General features: G+C 51.1%; 1 protein-coding gene across 4 annotated transcripts in view; it reads left to right on the forward strand.

Moving 5' to 3' along the window:
* UBE3B (ubiquitin protein ligase E3B) overlaps nucleotides 1–17,644 on the forward strand; it is a 58,385-nt gene extending 40,741 nt beyond the window's left edge. For all 4 annotated transcript variants that reach the window (XM_008004622.3, XM_008004625.3, XM_008004626.3 and 1 more), the window contains 9 exons: nucleotides 1,835–2,011; nucleotides 2,128–2,238; nucleotides 5,004–5,141; nucleotides 5,461–5,526; nucleotides 7,328–7,386; nucleotides 10,824–11,006; nucleotides 11,477–11,588; nucleotides 14,375–14,467; nucleotides 15,516–17,644. In XM_008004622.3, coding sequence (XP_008002813.2) covers nucleotides 1,835–2,011; nucleotides 2,128–2,238; nucleotides 5,004–5,141; nucleotides 5,461–5,526; nucleotides 7,328–7,386; nucleotides 10,824–11,006; nucleotides 11,477–11,588; nucleotides 14,375–14,467; nucleotides 15,516–15,707 — 1,131 coding nt within the window. In that variant the 3' untranslated portion in view covers nucleotides 15,708–17,644. The remainder of the gene's footprint in view (nucleotides 1–1,834; nucleotides 2,012–2,127; nucleotides 2,239–5,003; nucleotides 5,142–5,460; nucleotides 5,527–7,327; nucleotides 7,387–10,823; nucleotides 11,007–11,476; nucleotides 11,589–14,374; nucleotides 14,468–15,515) is intronic.
* Nucleotides 17,645–17,745: the final 101 nt, after the last annotated feature.

The raw sequence follows: 17,745 nt of genomic DNA on the forward strand, positions 1-17,745 counted from the left end.
GGAGGAACTCCTGCAGGCAGACAGGAACTTTTTGGAATTCTCCATCCGTCCTCATCTCGGTGCCAAGATAATTATCTTTTTTTTTTTTTTGAGACGGAGTCTCGCCTTGTCGCCGAGATTGGAGTGCAGTGGCCGGATCTCGGCTCACTGGAAGCTCCGCCTTCTGGGTTTACACCATTCTCCTGCCTCAGCCTCCCGAGTAGCTGGGACTACAGGCGCCCGCCACCTCGCCCGGCTAGTTTTTTTGTATTTTTTAGTAGAGACGGGGTTTCACCGTGTTAGCCAGGATGATCTCGATCTCCTGACCTCGTGATGCGCCTGGCCCAAGATAATTATCTTAAATTTAGGCAGAATGGCTTAAATGCTGTTACAGCTGCCTAGTGACTTCCTGTTTCTCCCTTTTGTCATCTAACTTAATGATTCTCAAACTTTATGTACATAAAAAGTCCTTCTCAGGTTTGCCTCCACAAAACTGTATTCCTGTTCCCACAGGTGACTTAGGGGTCTTGAGAGGTAATTTATCCCTTGCCCACTAACTTTGTGGAGCCTGACCCCTGAATAAGACTCAGGGGCACCATAGGATAGTCCTTTGGGCATCACTGAGTGAGCGTGGCAGGAAGGCAGGAAGGGTTCCCCAAAACAGATCTTGCCGTACTGGTGTACTGCTCGTTTGCTTTGTGATGAGAGGACCAGACAGCAGTTGAGTGGATGCTATGGAGATGGTCTGTCTGACCTCTGCACAACATGTGACAGGGTTCCAGTTGTAGCTGAAAGGGAGAAGTGTGGTGTGGCCTTCACAGTACAGCAGGGTTGATTGGTCACTTGTTCCGTCACAGCATCTGAAGATGTCAGTTTCACCTGGTGATGGGGCCTCTCAAGTGGGGCCAACAGACTCTTCCCTGGGCCCTGCGCTGTTCAACACTGTTTTTATAGTCACTGCTCTGAAATAAAACCTCAGCACCCCAAGTACTAGGAATGCATTACATGATGGAACCAGAAGCCAGGAAGGCCTCAACAGATTAGAATCAAGAGACAAACTAAAGAGATGATTTAGTAGGAGAACTCTGAAGTGGTGGTTCTGGGGCTGTGCATGTTGAGGTCTGGATAGGGAAGATGTGCTGAATGGCTGTGTCCTAAGAGAGCTGACCACCAGCCAGAAGTCCAGGCCCAGCACCACCCCCACGTCTTGGTCTCTGCTCCCTGCCTTGGTCCCTGCCATCCACCCGCTCTGCTGCCAATAGAAAGATCTGACAGAAAGTCAGCCCTGTTACTCTTTGCCTAAAACGTTCTCTGGCTCCCATCACCCTCAGGATGCCCCCTAAATTCCTCAGCATGACTTGCAGGCTCTTCATGATTGGGAAGGCAGCAGGAGATGATGGTTGATGGGTAATTCTTTTCATTTTACAGTGTTCTGTAGGTTTGATTTTTTTTCTTTTTACTTTTTTTTTTTTTTTTTTAAAACCATGAGCTAAAGGTACTCTTAGCATTGAGAAAGAGAGAAATGCATCTTGTCCCGGTTTCTTTCATCCTTTGTCTGATGGCCAGGAGCTTGTCATGACTCATTTTGTCTTAATTTCCCCATCTCACTTCTCTGTCCCCTTGAGGTCAGTCTCCCCTTGCCAAGGAGCAATACCATCACATCCCCAAATGAATCTCTGCTTTTAATCAGCACTCATTCAAAACCGGGTGAGAATGGCTCCTGTCATGCCACCCACATGTCATAATTTGCACATTTGGTAATGATGCTGGGAGAGCTTCGCACAGAGGAGAGGGAACCCCGAATTGTGCAGAAGTCTCTGGGCTTCCTATTGGGCTGTAATTCTGCTCTTGGCAGGATGGCTACGAGCAGCTTCGGCAGCTCTCGCAGCACGCCATGAAGGGAGTCATCCGTGTGAAGTTTGTCAATGACCTCGGGGTGGACGAAGCAGGGATTGATCAAGACGGTGTTTTTAAGGAGTTCTTGGAAGAGATCATCAAGAGAGTGTTTGACCCGGCACTCAATCTGTTCAAGGTATTTAAGGGGAGGGACAGCAGGGTTGACAGCAGCCAGATTCAAGAAGCAAAGAGCTGAACTTGCTCCTTGCAAGGCACTTGACCTCTGCCTCTCCCTGTCTTTTTGCCTTGCAGACAACCAGTGGGGATGAGAGGCTGTACCCCTCACCCACATCCTACATCCACGAGAATTACCTGCAGCTCTTCGAGTTTGTGGGGAAGATGCTGGGGAAGGCTGTGTATGAGGTAGGAACGTTAAGAAACAGAGAAATGTAAAATAAAATGTTAGTGGTATCATGGGCTTCTTCATATACACATATGTGATCAGGCTTGGCCATGTAAACTGTCACTAGGGTACAAGTGAGGACAGGGGCAGGAACCAAGGTTTGTTGTACACCAGTGCTGGGCACTTTGCCTGTGCCATCTCATCTCATCCCATCGACAGCCCTGTGACAGGGCTGCTGCTGTCCTGGCTATTTAAAGATGGGAGACCTGAAGCTTCGAGGAGTCACCTGTGCAGAGTCTCATTGCTAGTTAAGTAGTAGAGGCAGAATTTGAACCCAAGCCGAGGTAGAGGCGGAATTTGAACCCAGGCCGGCCCAAGTCCTAAGCCAGCCCTCTTCTTTCCTGAGGCGTGAGGAGTGGTGTGCAGAGCCAGATGGCCACACGGAGGCTGGGTCCCCATTGTAGGAGGGCAGCATTTTGTGGAGTTTGATAGTTTTAAAATCTTGTGCTGACCGGGCACAGTGGCTCAAGCCTGTAATCCCAGCACTTTGGGAGGCCGAGACGGGCGGATCACGAGGTCAGGAGATCGAGACCATCCTGGCTAACATGGTGAAACCCCATCTCTACTAAAAAATACAAAAAACTAGCCGGGCGAGGTGTCAGGCGCTTGTAGTCCCAGCTACTCGGGAGGCTGAGGCAGGAGAATGGCGTAAACCCGGGAGGCAGAGCTTACAGTGAGCTGAGATCTGGCCACTGCACTCCAGCCTAGGCGACAGAGCGAGACTCCGTCTCAAAAAAAAAAAAAAAAAATCTTGTCCTGTTTGAGTGAGTGCTTCCCAGCCATGGCAACAGGTCAGGACCAGCTATTCCTAGTCAGCCGTGTGACCATATGCCTTCGAGTTCCTTTAGTTTTTAAGCCCCGTTCTCTCATCAGTAAAGTGGAGATAAGAAAAACCACGTTCCTGGGTTGCTGTTGATGGTAAGTGAGGAGGGCCTCCCACGGTGCCCAGCAGCTGCTCACCCCAGGTGGATTGGAGCAGTCGTCCTCACCTTACTGAGAGGAAGTGAGTCTGGGTTTCCACTCTGTGGCCTCTTGGGGTCAGGGCGACGTCGTGGCCCACACAGTTCCTGCTCCCTGTCCATTGAAAGCTGCGGTGGGACCACCCTGAGTGGGAAGTCACCGCCTGTTCCTGGGAAGAGTCCTGCTTCCCAGGAGGAAGGAAAGCTGCAGCACGAGCCCAGCTAGTCTGTGTGGCCTTTGCAGCGGGCTCCAGAGCTGCAGGGACCTTTCCTGGGTCTCAGGCTCTGCTGAGCTTCTGGCCCAAGTACGGAGGAAGCGAGCCACCTGGGCAGCACTCTTCGCATACCCCAGGATCCTGGAGAAGCCAGATGCTTTCCAAACAGAAAGAGCCGGCAGCTGGGCCAAGCTGAGGGGGAGGTCTCAGGGCCAAACTCCTTTCACTCTCGAATAATCCATTGTTCTCTCTCTGTCTGCAGACAGCCTGTGTGCACGGGCCTCAGTCCCCGGCCATGGTGGAATCAGGTGGCCCATCTGAGCCCCTGCCCAAACACCGTCCAGTCTTCCTTGTGCCCTCCAGTGATTTGGGTCCTGGACCCATTCTCTGTGCCTCTGTTTCCTCATCTGCATAATGGAGACAATTTCTCAGTTGATTGCCACTGAGAAAGTTAAAAATCCCATTAGGACTCACCCGAGCGCATGGCATGTGTTTTCCTTTAAACACGTTGCTGTGATGACACTCAGAAGAGCCTGAGCCACCTGGAAAGCATGGCCTCCTGGCTTTTCTGAATGTCATCTCATTTCCCAGGCCTCGCCTCTGTGTCCTTTCCCTCCCTCACCTCCGACAGTAATTGCACTGACGAGAGAAGATGGGACCCGCTAGGCCCCCCGTGAGGAGTGGCATGGATTAACTCATTTACCCCTTACGGTCCTCTGACAGGCGTCGTCAAGTCCGAGTGACTGTCCCCTCTCAGCCTCTCCAGTCCGCATGTCTCTCACCACCCTCCTGCCGCTACCCTGGCACAGTCTGTCAGCGTTTTCCCCTGGCAGCATGCCACAGCCGTCTGGCTGTGTGTCTGTCTCCTGTCTTCCTCTCGCCAGCCCATTCCCCGCATAAAAGTGTAGCTCTGTCCCGTCTCTGCTCAGAGCCCTCTGGACAGAATCCAGCCTTCAGTGAGGCTTATGGGCCCTGCCTGACCTGACCTTACGTCCTCTTTGGACGTAGCTTCCATTGCTTACGTGCCCTCCATCCCTGGAGCACTCCTGGGGCCTTGTACCAGTGCCTGGCTGGCTACTTTATGCCTCGCTTAGCTGGCTTTTCCTCCTGGAAGCTCCCCAACCCTGCCTTTCGGGGAGAGCTTCTCCTCTGTGCTCCTCGGGCCCCTGCCCATGCCATGGCTGCCCTGAGAGCTTGGGGGCCTGGTACTGTGCCCGCTCCATCCTCTTACCTGAGAGGCTGGTGCTGCTCCCCACGGACAGGTGAGACAGCTGAGGGCCCTGGCCTGGCAGCAGCCCAGCTAGGATTTAATCTCTGAGCACTGTAGCTCCAAACCCTGTGTCCTGACCACTTGCGCTGTAATGTCCCCAGGAGGCACTCAGTTGTATTTGGTAGAGGATGGGGAGATACTGCTCTCCAGATTGGAAACTTAGGAGGGGCCCGGAAATGCCGATGGCACCCTTGGGCCATGTCTGCACCCTGAGCCACCCCGATCCAAACACTGCATCAGAATCCTGGCCAACCGACAGCTCTGCTTCTCTGCTCTCCCAGGGAATTGTGGTGGACGTGCCATTCGCATCCTTCTTCCTGAGCCAGCTGCTCGGGCACCACCACAGCGTCTTCTATAGCTCGGTGGATGAACTGCCTTCTCTGGACTCCGAGTTCTATAAAAACCTCACCTCCATCAAGGTGAGTGTGGAATGGTGGGTGAGCTAAGCCAAGCACTGGTGTGAACTCACAGCTTTGTAAAGTCCCAGAAGGAGATGGCCTGTCTCTTTTTGCTGTCACTGTAGCTGCTGCAGGCCCCCCACGTCCCCCTGTGGGCAGTCCCACTCAGGGCTGATCCTCACAACCTCCTGCCTCAAAGTCACCAATGACCTTCTTTGCATCAAGCTGTTCAGCAGCCATGGGTGTTCACAGCACCAAAGTAGCACCTCAGGGGAGGGTTAAACCTCTAAGCACATAGTGTTCCACGGCCCCAACACTTTCCCCTTCTCTGTCACGTTAGCGCTATGACGGGGACATCGCTGACCTGGGCCTGACACTGTCGTATGATGAGGACGTCATGGGTCAGGTAGGTCCGCCCTCTGGCTGAGTTCCTTTTCCACTGCCCCCATGGGTTCCTGAGACCTGCCGTTTTGTTTGTGTTTTCCTCAGAAAGAGCCCCAAGCTGCGGCTCTGTCTGGTCCCTTGTCCTCCCCACCCCTCGCCCATCCTCCTCCCATCTTGCTGGGAGAGAGGGTCCCCTCCTTTCCTTCCAGTTGACCTGGCCTTTGAAGCTTCCCGAGGAGACCCTGCTTTCTTATATCGCATTTTAGGGTAATTCCCCATTTGTAACATGGCTTTTCGTTACCATGGTGAGGATTAGCTGTTACAAATGGAGGATTATGTCTTAGAGATGGGGAAGGTGCCACCCGAGAAGTGCCTCAAGCAGAAGTCTGTGCATGTTCATGGCTCGGCATGCAGAGCAGAGCAGGGAGCAGAGACCCTGGACTCAGGGCCGCAGCACGTCTCCTCCCATGTTTCCTTCTGGCTTTTCTGTGTAGCGGCCTCCACCTCCTCTGATTGTGTCCTGGTGGAGGTGCCTGCATGAGGCTCTGGGAGTGCATGTCCAAGGGCCGCTCGGCAGAAACGGCACCATGAGCTTCTTAACGCAGAGCCGACTTCTTAGACTCGTGCTTGGGCACCTCAGAGAGAACCCCCAGTCTCCCTGAGCCACGCTTTCCATATCCATTTGCCAGATGGAAGTCCTGGATGGGCCCAGTCTGTAAGCACGGCTGGGAGCCCTGCGTGGCCTGTCCTCCTGAAAGGCCCCTGGGGAGGCTGACATGTGGCATGTGAAGGCTCAGAGCAGCCTGTGAGGAGGAAACCAAAGTGGAGCTGAGTTAACCTCAAGCTTTGCTAACTCCTCAGACCCAGAACTCTTCTTTGAAGGAGGGAAAGAATGCTGTCTCACAGGATCGTTCTCTACAGAATAGTTCACGGGCGGGGTCTTCCTGAAATCAGGAACCTCAGGCTGGCTGATTCTTAAGGGCCCTTTCAGCTTTAAAGCCCACAGTGCCACCGAGATGCTGACAGCAGTGGGACTGGGATCACTTGTTCCTTTCTGGATCTGTAGGGTTCTAGAATCTTCACAGAATTGCTGTTAAGATTGGCTTCAAATGATATGTCCTTTGATTTTTAGGTGATGCACAGAAGTGTTCCTGAAGTTGAAAGAAGCAGTTGATTTTAGAGTTTAAAATAAATCTATAATCAGATGTTGAGGCTTCCTCCTAACATGATTTTCTCTCCCAACGTTAAAGATAATGAAACTTCTAACAAAAAAATTTAGCTCTAATATGAGCAAAAGATGAAAATGCAAGCTGCCTGTAGTGCCAGTGCCCACAGCCTGCCCGTGGTAGTGTGTTACCTGCGTCCTTTGAGACTCTTTCCGGAGTCTTTCCCGTTCCAGAAATGATGCCGTTCTGCGCATGTTGTTACATCAGTGGCCTTTTTCCACCTTTTTAGTAAATGCACATTTTCATCATATTGTTTAGTACCTGCACAGTATTCCAGGGTATGGATGTACCAGTGTTTGTTTAACCATCCTGCTCTGCTCCAAAATGCCAACACATTCCCCTCCATGACATCCCGAAGTCTTAATACAAATGTTTGAACAAGGATCGGGTGAGAAAAAAAACCTTTCATATCGATCATGCAGGGTCTGCTTGTTGATATTTCAGCCTTGACTTTTTATGAGAAAGGATGGTTCCCAAGCATGTGCCATCTTAATTCCATCATTATCATGGATGTTTGCACCAGGCCCTCTCATCTCCGGGAAGCTTTATTTCCCCATTAGAGTCCTCCCTAGTAATTACTCTCATCTTCTCCCCCAGCTTGTTTGCCATGAACTGATTCCTGGAGGGAAGACCATTCCTGTTACAAATGAAAATAAGTGAGTATAGCAATTAGATTTTTAAGGTCACCACTTGAAAAGATTTCATTCTGGCTCTCTGGGCTTATGTTGAGAATTTATTAAGATAGATTGAAGTAGAAAGAGGCCATAAATATCATAATGGAATTTACCAGTTACAGTTCATAGGCCAGAATTACATTAAATTCAGTTTGCGGCTGGGTGCAGTGGCTCACGCCTATAATCCCAGCACTTTGGTAGGCTGACGCGGGCAGATTACGAGGTCAAGAGTTCGAGACCAGCCTGATCAACATGGTTGAAACCCTGTCTCTACTAAAAATACAGAAATTAGCTGGGTGTGGTGGCGCGTGCCTGTAATCCCAGCAACTCAGGAGGTTGAGGCAGGAGAATTGCTTAAACTTGGGAGGTGGAGATTGCGGTGAGCCAAGATCATACTAGTGCACTCCAGCCTGGGCGACAGAGTGAGACTCTGTCTCAAAAAAATATATATATTGATTTGCAAAGTAAGAATTGACCATTTATTTTTTGCAGTAGCACTTCTAAGATCAGAGGCACCCAGGCCACAGTGTTCTTAGGAGTTTAATAAACAGCCCTAGATGCAGACAGATGGATTCTGAGCCATTCAGCACTCTGTCCTGAACCCAGAGAACACAGAGGTGGAAAGACTCCTTGGCAAAGAGGGGCAGATCGTTTTGGATGATAGCACGTGGCAGTTGTATAAAACAGTGTTCTTGAGAAGACAGTGGTGAATTCAAATGCTGCAGACGGAGGTCCTTAGACATGGGAATTGGAGAGACTCTGAGGCCCAGCAACTATCGTCACAGATAAAGGGCTCTGCAGAATCTATCATAAATGTCATCCCTTTTGGTCCCTAGAAGCAAAAACTCTCAGTGCACGGTCTCCACCCGGTGCTATTGTCACCTAATTTAAACAGCAGAGCCTGGCATGAGAAGCAGACATTGGCCCCTTTGTCAATTTATCAGTCTCCCGCCGCCAGGCTCAGGTGAGCTTTTGAACTGTTAATTGGAGCATCAGTCTCTTCAGTGACAAGTGAGGGCTCAGTCCCACCTGGTGAGTCATTTGAATCAGATGCACGTCACAGTCCAGTGTTCCCAAGCGTCGTGTTCCTCTCGGATCAGGTGGTTCGGTCAGTCTGCAAGCTTGGGAGTTTTGTATTTAGACTGTCAGAAGCGTCAGGAGAACAGACCCTGTTTTCATAATGATTGAAATACACTGACCTTGCTCCTTGACCACAGGGCATTAGTTTGAAAACTTCGAAGGAACAAAGTGCAGGTTGGGAGGGTAGAGAGAGCCCAGCCAGGGCCAGAGAGAGCAAGGGTGAGTCCTGCCCCTGCCTGCCGCGTAACCTGTAGCCATTCCTTTAGGGGGGTGCTCGTAGGGCAATGTATATAAAATACCTTCCTGGGTGTCAGGCTCAGAGGAGGGCTTAAATGACAGCAGTGATGGTTACCATCCTCAGATGGGTGACGCGTCACAAGGATCCTGCCACCCCCTGGAGAGGCCACGCGTTGCCAGGTGTTGCAGCTTGGGGGTGACGGTAGGCAGTCACTTACTCTTCCCACATAGACGCTGGCTGCTCGGTAGAGCGCCCAGAGGAGGTAGGTGGGGGCAGGCTGTGCTGGAGGGGAGAGTCCTGTCCTGCCGGGAAACCTCCTGTGTGGAAACTTGTTTCACAGATTTATAGCATAAAGCCTCAGGGCAGGGCAAGGATACTCAGTTCTGCATACTAACTCAAAAGGCCTGGCAGTGGCAGTTTCTCCCTCTTTAGGGGTGATACTTGATCTTGCACTTTATGAGTGTTAGATGTTTCCCATCCTCTCTTCTCTCCTACCTCCTTCTGTCCTTCCTTCCTTCTCACCCGCTTTCTTCTCCTCGCCCTTTCTCAGTAAAGTGGAGCAGTACTCGTCGCCTGCTTCACAGAATACCTGGAAGGAGGAGCAATGATAGGAAAATCATATTTGAATGTATTAATGTACAGGTTTGCTGCTGGAAAATTTTTTTTAATAGGAATATTTTCAAGATCACTAAAGCTTTAGCATTGTAAAACATTTATTTGGACTATACTAATTTGGAATTGGTGAGAGTTATACCTGGGCGGAGCTCAAGTTCTTTGCTAAGAAATCAGTGATGCAAGGCTGGGTGCAGTGGCTCACACCTGTAATCCCAGCACTTTGGGAGGCCAAGGCAGGTGGAACACCTGAGGTCAGGAGTTGGAGACCAGCCTGGCCAACGTGGTGAAACTCTGTCTCCACCAAAAATACAAAAATTAGCTGAGCATGGTGGCGGTCACTGTAATGTCAGCTCAGGAGACTGAGGCAGGAAAATCACTTGAACCCAGGAGGCAGAGGTTGCAGTGAGCCGAGATCGTGCCATTGCACTCCAGCCTGAGCGACAAGAATGAAACTCCATCTCAAAAAAAAAGAAAAGGCCAGGCATGTTGGCTCATGCCTGTAATCCCAGCACTTTGGGAAGCTGAGGCGGGCAGATCACCTAAGGTCAGGAGTTTGAGACCAGTCTGGTTCGAGACCAGGTACAACATGGTGAATCCCATCTCTACTAGAAATACAAAAAAATTAACTGGGTGTGGTGGTGGGTGCCTGTAGTCCCAGCTACTTGGGAGGCTGAGGCAGGAGAATCGCTTGAACCCGGGAGGCGGAGGTTGCAGTGAGCTGAGATGGCACCACTGCACTTCCGCTTGGGCGACGGAATGAGACTCCGTCTCAAAAAATAAATAAAAAGAAAAAAGAAATTAACAATGCTAGCAAGCCTGTTGGAATGTATGTAACGTGTTGAGAGGATTCTGTGCTCTATGCAGTTGTAGTTGAGGGCACTGTGTTCACCAAAGCAGACCCAGAGACCCTCTGCTTGGAACCATTGTAAGTTGCTCTGACTTCCCAGTTGAGTCCACTCCTGGCCCTGTGTGTTTAAAGCATCTGCAGGTTCGCCTTGCTGTAGCATTAGACTGTTGGTCCAGATTAGCAAGGTTTCGATTAAAGTTTTGACATGAAACAATTTTTTATTTTAAAACTTATTAGAGGACTGAATGGTATCTTACTTGATTTATGTCCAGAAGAATGAGATTAAATGAAAGTACCAGAAGCACCCTTTGTTCTAAGAAGGGCCCTCTTCTTACCTGGGGAATGTCTCCTTGTAATTCCCGACACAGTGGGGACTTGAGGTGTGACCTGTGGGTTTTGGGGCAGAGCGAATGATGCAGTGCCCTCGAAGGCTTGATGCGTTCACAATGGCGCATGGTGTGCAGTTTATGAGTGCTGTCATCATTGTCGCTATTGTCACTGTTCTGATGAAACACTCTGGTACTATTTGTGTTTTTTGTAAAATGGTTCAGAAAAGACTAGACTCATCTTTCAGCCCATTGGTGACAGCCTGCCCCGTCCTGTTAATTGTCATTGTTTTCTCTTCCTTGTTGGCAACAGAATTAGCTACATCCATCTGATGGCACATTTTCGAATGCACACTCAAATAAAAAACCAGACAGCCGCCCTCATTAGCGGATTCCGTTCCATTATCAAACCCGAGTGGATCCGAATGTTCTCAGCTCCTGAACTGCAGCGTCTCATCTCTGGCGACAATGCTGAGATTGATCTGGAAGATTTAAAGTAAGAGGCGGGTCGGGGGAGGGTGAAATTCCTAGGCCTCCCAGAAAGCCAGCTGCTCCCTCACTGTGTTCCTTTTAGAAGGCTATTTCAGGAGCCTGTCTCCAGATCTCCTCCTCCTCCCTGGACTGGCTGAACTGTTTTGGATTAAAAGCTTGACCCTTTGTTTACCTAGAGATTAAGTGGAAGCAGGCCTGAGGACTGGGGATTCTCTGAAGCTCTAGGAGACGGGGTCAGAGGATCTGGGGTTGGGCCCTGCTTAGGAACAGCAGGGCCAGCTTTCAAATTCCCCACCCTTTTAGCTTCCCAGGGAGATGGAGTTACTGAGGCATGAACTTCTGGCTTTAAGAGAAGTTAGTAGTGTTCCCCACGCCTGCCAGAGTGGGCCGTGCCAGCTGTCTGCATGACCTGCCTGCCTGTCCGTAAGTGCCCACCCTAGCACGTTGCTGAGCCCAGGTCTGTATTGGTTTCAGGAAGCACACAGTCTACTACGGTGGTTTCCACGGAAGTCACAGAGTCATCATCTGGCTCTGGGATATTCTGGCCTCCGACTTCACGCCGGATGAGAGAGCTATGTTTCTGAAGGTATTTTATTTATTGCCTATGCATGCATGCATGTATTCTCATAAACCTGGAAGGCCAGGCCAGTTGATGTAATAATTTACACTGGAGAAAATGAAATTATCAGGAGGACCTCAGATGGTTAGCACACCCTGTCCCACAGGCAGGCCTCCTGGTAAGCCAAGCAGTAACCAGAGAGAGGCTTGAGGGGCACGGCCGAGCCTCAGGCCCCCTGCACAGGTAGGCATACCTGTTGTGCTCAGCACTCTGTCCTCCCCTTTGCCCATGCTGGCCTTGATAACATCTTTTTTGTTTATTTCCTTTCATTATAGAAGTAAATGACCCTCGGCTTGGAACCTTACCTTAGGAAAATACAGATAAGCAAAATTTTAAACAATTGCTGTTCCCCTAGTATAGAATTGTCAACTCTCTACACTCCTACTCACCGGAGACTATCTCTCTATACCCGTTTTCTCAATAGCGTAAGACACACATATACACCCACAGTGTCCCAATGAAACACACCCAATTGCTTAGGCTGATATCAAGATGTATTTTTGCAAATAAAGTGGCTGACGTTAACTGGTTCCCCTGTTATGGTGTCTGTAAAAGTTGTAAATGTTCAAAATATTCCCCTAATGCCACTGCATTGTGTTTTGTTACATCAGCAGCATGTAAGTATTTTCTAGGATGCTGGATGGCGCACACACTTCTCTGTGTATGGGTTATATATGTGTATATTTCTCTAAAAACAGGATCCTGTCATTTCCCCACCAGCCTTCCTCCTTGACAGAATATCAGTGAACATCTTGCCACGTTCTGGGGGTAAATTTAGTGCCTTGAAATGTTTTCTTTTGGAGGTTTGGGCTTGAACAATCTCATGTGGCCTCATCTGTTGAGGCAACCTGGACAGTGTCACTGGCAATTAAAATGACAGCTGGTTTCCTCTCTCATGGGTGGTCATTCTAAGGAGAGTTTATTCCTGTTGAAGAGGCCCTCATTCAGTCCAGCAGATAACACAGATGCCCCACGTCCCCACAGGTCCCCAGGGATTTGGGGCAGGCAGGCAGACTGAATTCCAGAAGTCGATTCTGGGAGAATCAGTTCCGTTTTCCCAGAAGGGCCTCATGGGCCAAGCAGTTTCTGCCGAGCTATAAAACGGCTCACCCTGGCCCCTCCTACAGAGAGGAACCCAGTGTCTCATCACTGTGCAGGTGCCACCCCACAAAACAGGTGTGTTTGTGTCTTCGGATAACCTGTCACCAAACCTACAGTTCCTTACCATGTGCCTGCCTTTTTGTGCAGCTGCAGACAGGCTCCAGAGCCAAGCAGAATAAATGTAACCCTTGCCCAGGAGTGGATGTGACCACGACCACGCTTCTGTTAAATGTAAAGCAAGCAGATCATCCAGGGGTTTCCTGTGTCCTCCGTTCCTCCCCTCTCCCAGGAGCGGGAAAGCTTCCCTCCCTCCTTTGACCCACCTGAATTTGTAGTGGGCAGACCTGAGCCGGCCTAAATTGGGATGTACAGATACTTCTGTGTCTGTCCCCTCATTCTTACAACAGGACTAACCACAGCCCCGACACACAGCATCCGTAGAGTGATTGGATGAGGTTGCATTCAGGGAGTGCTCAGCACAGTGTGGAAACACAAAAATGCTTCCTGCATTGATGCTGCTATGGTTTTTTATAAATAACACATATTAGAATAGGAATAGATCTTGTTAATACTCTTTTTAAAACTTCTTTTGATGCCTGACACACATAAACTGTCTTTGGATGGTCTCAGAAATCTCACAACCATTTATAACAAGACCCAAACCCTCAACTTGCCCCTGAGTTTTGGAGGACAGCTTGATGATGTAAGTGACAAGCCCCTGTATCCCCTAGAGAAGGGAGAACATTCTTGGCTATAGTTGAGTTAAAGTGAATGGTTTCTTGGGACACTTCTGTGCAAGTTTATCACTTACAGATTTCCAGGCTGGTCAGATGCCTCTCTCCAAGCATGGACTAGCACATTTACGGGAATAACGCAGGGGCTGCCACTTGCAGAATGCTGGGAGTTCTCAGGGGGTAGCAGGGAAGTGTAGCTGGCTGCCCACAGGCCCCACTTGGGCTCCCAGCACCTCAGCCTGCTCTGCAGCCTCGCTGGCTCTGGGGCCTCATTTTTGTCAGTGTGCTGCGAGGTTATTAGTCTCTTGCAAAGGGTCCCCTGGGCCCCAGCACATAGAACACTCTGAAACTCAGCAGGCCTAGGGCTCAGGTGACTGCACCTGTGCAGTCTCCTTTGCATGACTAAGGGGCCGACAGGATGCCAAGTGCAAGGCCAGCAAGTGGGGATCTCCCTGGCTTCTTTTGTTCACGCCACGCGCAGCGGGTGCCACCAGCCTCCACCTCACCCTCACCGTCTCCCATGCTCTCGTCACATAATCTCTCTGTGGGAGGGTGTCAGCCGCTTCTCTGTTCCTCTAACAATCCCACAGGAGACCTGCCTCCTGGGAACACCTCACCAGTGCCCTGGCTGGGCATTTGTGCTCTTCCTACTCTGCAGTCACACGTGCTCTCACAAGTGGCCAGTCGCATCTGTTGGGTATGGGTTTCATGTGTCTTAGTCCCCGAGAGCAGCACCCTTGAGAGAGATGTACGGCGTGTGCCAGTTTTTGGGCCAGATCCACCCCGCCACCCCATACGGCTGGCTAGACAGCAGTTACAGCACGGTAACAGAGCAAATGTGTGCTGCACAGCTGCAAGGGCCTGTCCTGGAAGAGCAGGAGCCTGCCCCGTCCCCGCTGACCCTGCTTTGTGTTGCAGTTTGTGACCAGCTGCTCCAGGCCCCCACTCCTGGGATTCGCCTACCTCAAGCCTCCCTTCTCCATCCGCTGTGTGGAGGTGTCAGACGATCAGGTACCCCCCATGGGGTGGGTGGGGAAGAGCTGGCCTTGGGCAGTGTTCCTTGACTTCCCTCTTGGTGGTTGTCTGCTGTTCCCACTGTGTGGGGCCCTTACCTAGTCCACATCTCAGCAAGGCAGGCAGCTGGACCCCTCAGAGCCAAGTGAGGAGGACCCCACAGTTCTCACGGCAGGGGAACCAGCCAGCCCCAGAGAGACTGCCCACGGACTCGGCCCTCTCTCGGCAGCCCCTTTCTCTTTCCTTCCTCAGGGAAGAGTACCTGGAGTGGGGGTGGGTACATGCTGTTTTTAGTGGCGTCTGGCCTCACCAGGGCTTCTGATCTGAGGCAGCATGGGAGAAGGTGAGTGGGCTCAGGAGGCGGACAGGCTCAAGCTTGAATGCCACTCCTACCCCAGCAGACTGTGCACGTCTAGGCACGCTGCTTCGTTTCCTCACCGGCCAAAGGAGAAGGAATGCCTTCAGGGTTACCAAGCTCTGTGTGTCCCGAGCCTGGCCCACTGTGAGTGCTCAAATGAGAGTCCTACTCCCCATAAAAACCCAGTGGCCGCCTCTGGGTGAAGCTGCCTCTCATGATGCAGTTTGAGCCCCTGATGCCACCTTGTACAGGGAGCTACACAGTCCTTGGCCTCCATGCTTAAGGGAAAGTTGGCCCAAGTCATGGTCTGCCACCGGCCACAGCACCGGTGAGGAGAGGAAGTGCATTCAGAAATGTTTGGGCACCTAACAGAGTTTTCACAGCATTCTACTCTTTGACAATTGGTTAACCAATAATTAGCTGTGAACTGGAAGGCCCCATTTCCAAAAGCTTACTTAATGCAGGAGTTCTCTGTGCAGGCCCCAGGTAGCAGGGGTTGCTTCTGTGTAAGCCAGTCGTCCTAAGTCTGGGGCTTGACCTCGGGTAGTGGTGCCAGGGCAGTGCCCTGCACTCTGCCCAGCATCCAGGGACTGGCCAGACCCCCTCCCTGGGCTCCCCGGCTTTGGCATCTGCCTGGGCTCCCAAACTAGGCCCTTCCCAATCTAAGGCCATGATGTGTGCCGTCAGGACACCGGGGACACCCTGGGCAGCGTCCTCCGGGGCTTCTTCACTATCCGCAAGCGGGAGCCGGGCGGCCGCCTGCCCACCTCCTCCACCTGCTTCAACCTGCTTAAGCTGCCCAACTACAGCAAGAAGAGTGTCCTCCGCGAGAAGCTGCGCTACGCCATCAGCATGAACACGGGCTTCGAACTCTCCTAGCTCCCGCCCTGGCCCTGCCTCCAGGGCTCCTGGGCTGCCAAGGACCTTCAGTTCCCAGAGGCAGTGTGGCCCCTGGGAATGTGACCAACATGCCAGGTGACGTTGGCCCCTAGACCCTCTCTATAGCCATGAGACTCCCTTGTGGCCTCAAGAACTTTAGACGCCCACAACAGCACTACACAGCATATCCAGGTGATGCCCAAGGCACGGGGCTGCAGAAAATAAACCTCCAGATTTCCACCGACACGGGTCCATTCTTCCTGGTGATGGCAGAGGGGCTTCTTTTAGCTAGTTTGAGCCTTCTGGGAGTCTGTCTTTCCTTAGCCCTCTCAGTGAGCTGTGTATGAACAAGTCCCAGGAATTCCAAGAGTCTAGAGTGGTTTTCGCAGCATGGGTCTGAGTGTACAAAGCCTACTGCGCGTGAGATCCTCTCCCTCCGTTTCTGAAATCTCTTACTCAGGTAAGGCCTCGCCAAGCCTCTATGCACCCAACAAAGTTTCTGCCTCCATGCCGTCCACAGCACCTCTTCCCGGACAACCAGGCACATCTGCTGCCCAGGGAGGCGCAGGCGCCTGCTAGGGACGCTATGGAGCACCGAGAGTCCAAGGCGCTATTCCTGCCTTGAAGCCACGCACTCCACAGCACGGCCCTCCCACTTCCTGCGTCCTCAGCGGGCTGAGCTGCCAGGGAGCGTTGCCAGACCTGTTCCCATCCTATGCATTCACATTGGCATCCTGGTTAGGGAGAAGAAAAACATTGGCCCTTAGCAGCAGCCGGGTATCCAGAATGTGCTGGCTGTTACGCATAGCCTGCTTATCCCGCGGAGGACAGCTGCCTTTGACCCTGCTTGTTTGCCTCACTGGTTAATGAGGAACAAACACGAACCTAAGGTACCCATCCCGTCTGGGCGGTGGCTTCACTCCAGAGGCTGCAAAATCCCAAGAAAATTGGGTCTTGCTGCCCATCCTTCCTCAGCACAGGGAATCCAGAAGCCCGTTGCACTGACAAAGGCTCACACCCTCTGGGTTTTTTGTGTTTTTTTTTTTTAAATTTCATTTCTCTTCCAACCCATTGTGTTCCTCTGCCCTCATTATTTACCTTTGTTTTAAGAACTTTACTGTAGCTCCAGGGAACTGAGGCAGAGGCCCTGTTTGTGGTCCATGTTGACAGCCACCCACCCTCTCCCACCTCATGCTCCTGCACCTGCACCACCAAGATTGATGCCAGATTTGAAGCCAGGAAGGCCCAGTCCCTCCTCTGCTCTCCTCAAAGCTGCAAAACATTTTCCAACAAGAGCTGTCACGGTGGCAGCAAAGCAAGGGCCACTCGTCTTCACAGTCCTTCAGAGAGTTGCAGCTGCATCCTGGTGTCCCACCCAGGTCAGAGCCCCTGGGCTTCTGAAAAACAGTGTGTGCTCTACTTTGATGGAAACATGGCAAGGAATTTAAAGACAGGAATGTATTAATATTATTTAAGGTGTGTTAGTAACCTCTGATTCTGTGGACTTGCCATTTTCTTCAAACACTCCGTTCCTTTGAGGATTTCTTCTGAACGTGTGCGCACACGCTGGGCAGGTTTGTGCATACATGCGGGGACCCCAGACTGTCAGCCTGCACAGGGAAGATGGATCCCATCCTGATTTTTATTACCTGAAGGTTGGAGCCACTGAGGGACTGGGAGAGAGTGATTTATAAGCACCAATATCAACTTCATGTGGATTTTTGACAAGGAGGGGTAGTTTGTAATTTCATTTAATTCTTTTCAGCAGCTAGAAATATTGCACTATCTGAAACACTGAATCTCCTTTTGTAACTGGTGTTCACTGACACCTTGATGGCTCTTGATGGCTCTAAAAAGTTGTAGGATTTTTTGTTTTTGTAGCTAACTTATGGATTGAGATGTGATCAGACGCTTTATTAAATTTATACTTCAGCATACGATGGCCACGTTCTGCATTTCATTCCGCCGCGTGCCTGGACCGTTCACACTTGGTGTCTGGGCTTAGGGAGCATGTAGGCCCCCACAATGGAGCTAAGAT

The sequence above is a fragment of the Chlorocebus sabaeus genome, chromosome 11, assembly GCF_047675955.1.
Source record: "Chlorocebus sabaeus isolate Y175 chromosome 11, mChlSab1.0.hap1, whole genome shotgun sequence".
Classification (NCBI taxonomy): domain Eukaryota; kingdom Metazoa; phylum Chordata; class Mammalia; order Primates; family Cercopithecidae; genus Chlorocebus; species Chlorocebus sabaeus.